General features: G+C 41.8%; 1 protein-coding gene across 1 annotated transcript in view; it reads right to left on the reverse strand.

Moving 5' to 3' along the window:
* Positions 1 to 1,048, reverse strand: part of MUSTN1 (musculoskeletal, embryonic nuclear protein 1) — a 4,085-nt gene extending 3,037 nt beyond the window's left edge. Inside the window, exon 1 of the mRNA XM_009870333.1 lies at positions 961 to 1,048. Coding sequence (XP_009868635.1) covers positions 961 to 969 — 9 coding nt within the window. The 5' untranslated portion in view covers positions 970 to 1,048. The remainder of the gene's footprint in view (positions 1 to 960) is intronic.
* Positions 1,049 to 6,298: the final 5,250 nt, after the last annotated feature.

A 6,298-nucleotide genomic window follows, 5' to 3' on the forward strand; every position in this document is an offset into this window, starting at 1 on the left:
CTCCCAAGGCAAGCGTGTCTGTAAGTGGGCTTTGCTGGGAGCCGTTCCCCGCTGGCACAGCAGCGCAGCCTGCGCTGTATCTCCTCCTGTCACAAGTCAAAAAGCTTTGCTTTATAAGGCTTAAGACTTTAAGTCTTTTTTTTTTTTTTTTTTAAGTAAAGAAAGTAAGTTGAATTGAGTTACTCTATGTGGTTGAAAGATCGTGCTCTTCTAACCCTTCCTGTGTTCTTACTCTCCATCCTACTCGCAACACAAAACTCGCGCTGGAGAGGCCTCTGACAGACACATGTAGCTTGTTTCAAAACATAACGCTTCTGCGAAAACCTCAACATTTCAGAGCTAATTTTAAGATCACTTAGAAATGCCAATTATTGGGGAACTCAGAAAAGACAAACCATTAGTGACAAAAGGAACACAGAAGTGCATAATACAAAATTTCAGTCTCAAATGTTGTATCCTAAGCTATAATTTTCAGTCATGTGCTCTCTTTACCTGCATGTTAATACATTAAACTTTAAACAGCAGCGCACCTCATTATAGCCACGTCCTTTCAAAACTAGTGGAAAATTTCAAATCATTGTCTGAGAAAACGTTTGAGAAGCAGAAAACGCTCCTCCTGTAAAACGTCCCAAACTAGAGAAGCAGAAATGGTTTTTCCCTTCCTTCAGAGCCAAAAGTATTTATGGAAACATCAAACATTATAAAACTAAATGCATTAACCATGTAGAGGGCAGCTGCTTTCCTTTTTCATCAGATAATCCTGCCCAACAATTTACTTGATAAGCTCTCTGTTTACGTATATTAAATACTTCAACTTAATCAAACAAGTCACATCGAGCAGAAAAGCCAATTTCACTCATTAATGAGAGTAACCTGCTCATGAGCTGTTCCAAGCAAACTGTCTAAAATTTGTCAGGCAGCCTGCTCCCAGGAGAGCCAGCCTCACAGATCTCCCCGTACCTGTGACATAACTGCGGTGCCCACTCAACCGTAATCCCTTCCGAGGTCGTTTCCCGGCTTTGATTAAATCCAGCCCGCGCACTCTGCGAGCGGCTGTTTTTTCCCTTGACTTATATAGAGCATCTCACATGAAGTCATTAGCTGGGTCACTTTCCCAAACCAGAACCCGGGATGATTCAGGTCGAGAGAGGCTGTTGTTGTCGAAAGGTTTATTCTTAGCGATGACCAGGGTTTGCAGTATTTACCGCGCCCCATGCCCGGGGAGGGATGGGGCCGGGGACTGATGAGAGCAGACAGCTGGCACAGAGGGACTGCGGGGAAGCCCGATCTCTTACAAAACGACTTCCCGGGGTGTCCGCCGGGGCTCTATTTATAACTTTAAAAGGCAAAACTTTGTTACTGACATGAAGCTGAGTCCGAATCCTCTTGGGGGGGAGAGAGAGAAGAGAATGTGCTTCTTTCCCAGTGTAACAAAACATGCATTTTCTAAGATTATATAAACCTAATATCTGAGGCAAAACATTGTGCCCTAAGTTGCTTTTGCACAGGAATCTTCAATGGAAGAGCTTTTTCTGTGCTTTGGAGAGTTAATAAAATAGGATATGGTTTTCATTTTATAGTTCTATTGCTTAACTTGTTCTGATGCCGGCTCTTAATGCAATTAAGAGCGCAAAATCACTTTCTACTTACAGGAGTATTAGTAAGTTGAATCATTTCACCTGTCGCCTGAGATTACTCACACATGAACAAATTCAGTGTTCCCCACTGCACATGCTGACCTTACTAAAACCTTTTGCAGAACTTTTAACATTTGTTCCCTAATTTTTTAATAGAAAAAAACCCAACCAACCACCTTAATCATGAGTTCTAATTTTTTATTACCTAAAGAGGGTTGGGTGGGAAGTTGTTTCCCTCCTTTTTTAAAATTTTATTTTAAAATATTATTTAGATCATTCAAAACAACCAGCTTCTGTGACTGCACTCAACACTTAGAAAGCACCAAGATCCCAGCCAGGTATGTTAATATGGGAAAGACATATGTGCAGACCTCCAGCTGTCTTACACTAGAGAGGTCACCAGCCCTGGCCTTTCCTTGAGCTCTGTCTGTGTGTTGTGAAGCCTACAGAGGGAACTGCAGGAGGTGAAATCTGTATTTTTCACCGTGAGAACATTACATCAATACCACAGCAGCACCAGCACCAGCTGATCAGGACTATGGGATTTGCCAGCTGTGAATTACCCCCAGGCCTCCAGGTGTCTGTGTTGCCCATAAGCTGAACTCCTCCCAGGCCTGAGAAGATGCTTTTGTTTACCTGACTGTTGTGGGAAGTATTTGTAGGTTAAGAAGCAGTCTGGATGTTATGTACTCAGCCATTGCTCACATTGAATTTCCATTTTAAACGCACACCTTAGTAAACAAGGGGAAGCATTTCTGCAGAACAGCAGTACCTTTCCATGGACTAACAAAGCAGAGAAGTGCCCACAATGTTGACTTCAGGAAAAACAGAAGATTTTTTCCCGTTGTACATCTCTACCAAGATGTTTCTATACAGCCCCATAAGTGTCACTGTTCTGATGCTATCTATCACAACAGGAAAATAACATTCTACATGTTTAAAGTAAATATTTAAAATTCAAGATACTGAACTATTTTTTCCCTTCAGCTTTCAAGATTGCTTCGTTTGGTACTACGCATTCCCCGCTCAAAGGAAGAGTTATGCTATCATGGCAATTTAATTTATACAAACAAAATCATTGTACAAACAAGACTAAGCTACCCTCAGCCTGCATGCCAATCAGGGGTTAGAAGATGAGGCACCTACAGAGCTAGACAGCATATCCTTAATTTTCTAAGACACCTCGCATGGCCTGGACAATTCTGTTCTCTCTAATTACACATTTGCTAGACCACCACTGAATGACAAACACAACCATCTCCTCTTACAGATCAGAAGTTAATTTTTCCTTACAAAAACCCAGCATAAATCTACAGTTATTTACATTTCACAGTAGAAATCCTGTTCACCTGTTTGAGGTCCAGAGATCTTTTGGATCAGACATGAATGACAATGAAACAATATAGGCTCATTTATTTAATAGCAGCTATTAAAGATGTAAATTAACCCTCTTTCAGCTTCCACTGTAACATGAAGGATGGAAAGCTGCTTTGCTGAGAAACAGCTGCAGCTAAAATATGGCAACGACCATAGAGAACTTACTGAATGCACGCACATCTGGCCACCGGCCTCCAGGAGACACAGATCTTTCAGCAGATTTGCCTTCTCCTCCAGGAAACTGTTAACACCCTTCAGCGGACTGACAGGCTGGACAGGTTGAAGATTCTTCTCCAAATTCCCTTTAAGAATCCAGTAGTTACGGGGCTGCTTGTGCGTTGTAGGTGAGAAGTAATCAAAGTAAAGGGCAAACGTTACAGAGGAGTTAAGAGGTAGTAGCAGACCCATGCTGTGCAGGTCCAGCCCAGCAGAACCACTCCCACCAAGACAGGGAAGGGTGATAGCAACAGCCACTCACCGAGAACAGGACTTCTGCTCTACGCTGGCATAAAGGCATCAACCTCTCACTGTTTCCAGTCTAAAAAATAATCAAATAATTGACCACCTGTGCACAGTCATGTTACAGCTTCACAGTAATCTCACCCTACATGGTCCTCCTCATGTCCCTAGCACTCCGGAAACTGATGGTAGCTACCTTGCCAAATCTCCCGGGAGCCGGAAGACGGTACCTTTCTGCTCAACAAAACAGAACAAAGCCAAGCCAGGCTACACTCATTTTGTTGGGTATCATAAGTGAAGCCCAAGTGCTTGCTGCAGACAGTTTGGTAATCAACGAAGCTGCTTCCCTGGAGCTTAACAGACAACTCTGCACCAGATTGACAGCATGGAGGAGGAGTATCTTCATCAGACATAAAAGAATTAGCACTGCTTCCCCCTTCTCCTTTTGCATGGTTTGGGAAAATAGCAGAGACCAAAGTAAGCAAGGAGGACATCGGTCATCTCCAGTACGTTGCCCTCTGGAGATAAGGGACAGAGGAGCCGCTTGGTCCTAGAACGAGACATCCTCATGTGGCCCTTTTCCATCTCCGAGGAGGTACTACATGAGTTCTGTGATACAAGGCACTACACAAGCAAACTTCCCTACATAATCCTCAGACACCTTCCCTTCGCTTGCATTTCTACCACCTGCTGCAAATGAATCAGGAGGGGAACATAAGATAAAACAGGTTAAAAAGTTATCAAATTAGGTCGTGCCCCTTCCAAAGGGCAGGACACTGCAGGTAGAGTAAAACATTGCTAAAATGACACATTCTTGTCACTAACACCCAGAAGGTCTGGCTTTGCTTGGAAAGCTCAAAGCAGGCTGTGATAATCAGCTGTGTGGTTAAAGCATTTTAACAACATCCAGCACTCCAGAATGCCTCAAGTCCATGTTCAGCAGTCTCAGGGGTTCTCAGGTTGCACACTGAAGGTTTTATTTTCAACGCGAAAATACAGGTGGTTATTGTCCACACGTGCACATGTAGAGGGCAAAACCCCTCCTCTGGGAACAGATCTGAGAAGAGCCTGCAAGGATTCTTACAGTCCTAAACAAAATTAGCAATTTAAAAACAGTGGCCCCTCCAGCTTGGGACCTGCTGTTAAGGCAAATGAACATACTGAAATTAATACAAACGCGTGGCTGCAAAAAATTAGATCCGTGGTTCTGAAGTTAAACTCCAGTAGCAACACCTGCAACCCACAACAGCATATTATAAGCACTGAAACGTGCACTTTCAAACAGAACAGAACTATAAAACAAGTGTACAAATCTGTAATAAGTCAAACTTTATTGTAAACCATTATACAATGTAATTACATCAGAAACCCTTAGAAGTTTAAGGTAACACCAATTAAACAATATGGTCCAAACAGAGGGCAGCAGAATACAGCTGTTGGTTTTGCTCACATAGGCTACACTCTGAATTTACTTACAAACAAACCCAACATTCAGTTTGTGACGGATACCCACGCAAGACAAAAACACCTACAAAAGAGTCCCTTTTTTAAAGATACTGCAGTTTTACTTTGTAAAACCATAGTAGTCATTTTCAGTAATTGAACTGGAAACTTTACCTAAAAAAGTTTGCACACCCATGCTGTAGATCTACTCTGACTCGATGTGGATGAACTTATTCGCTTTCATTACTGTTTTCTCCTGTAAAAAGCACAGCAAAGTTGCAAACATGGGTTAGTCAAGCACAGTGGCAGAAACTCCTTGCGATGCTCAGCTCCCAGCAGAGTGCGAGAGCCCACGCCCGCCTCCCCAGGCCCAGCTGGAACCGGAGCCGTCGCCTGGGAGGGGATCACTTTGCATTGCTCTAATTTGTAACTCAATTTCTGAGTTTTCCCTGAAGAAAAGCTATAGTACATCTTAGTTAGCAACATTAACATACAGCATTTATCTACTTAAAGTAAGACAAGGGGACCTAAACATATTAAAGCCAGAACTTGAAAACCACGTATTAGACAACGCCTGTATTTTAAATTTATGCAGATGTGTCACAGGTCAGATACTAGAAATGGGTAATACATTTAAGGTTGACCATTCGTGGTGAATTCCATCTCCACCAATATTTCCGTGTCTCTTTTGCAAGTTACAATCCCTTTCTCTTACTTTGGCATATACCACGTAGCTTATTTTCACTAAACAGAATCACATTTTTTTTTCCAAGCACAGCCGGAACTAAACCTTTGCTATGAGTTGTCCTGAAGTACATTTACCAGGCATAAATTCAGAGTGCCAATTTGGGGATAATGCAAATGTCACCGTGTTGTATAGTATTACTGGATCAATCCTTTATGAAAAATTTATTATTTCAGGCTGTACTGCCAATACATTTCAATGAACAGTAAGACATAGTGAAGCACTAGGCACATACTCCCTCCTCACATACACAAGCTCTTCAGACCAGAGCACTTCTGCTTATATCTACTAAAAGAATTCCAATTCTTATCTTACAAAGAGGAAAACTCTTTCACATGATAACAAAGAATAGAAAAAAAACCTCAAAAAGCCAGATTTATTTTTTTATTTGGCTATGGTTGGGAATAGATTTTTTTATCTTAGTAGAGAAAGTTAGATCTGTTTTTTTCCCCTCTGAAGACATACTCCTCCTGTTACTACCAGGGTATTTAAAATATTTCTGTCTCTTTGGCTCATAGTGCTTTACTACATCACTTCCCTAGGCATATCAAAAAATCTCAAACCAAGTGACATTTACGTACCCAAGACAGGAAAAACTAGGCATTCATATACCTTTGCTACAACCATCCTCAAGAAA

The sequence above is a fragment of the Apaloderma vittatum genome, unplaced genomic scaffold (genome assembly GCF_000703405.1).
Source record: "Apaloderma vittatum isolate BGI_N311 unplaced genomic scaffold, ASM70340v1 scaffold7245, whole genome shotgun sequence".
Taxonomy (NCBI): Eukaryota; Metazoa; Chordata; class Aves; order Trogoniformes; family Trogonidae; genus Apaloderma; species Apaloderma vittatum.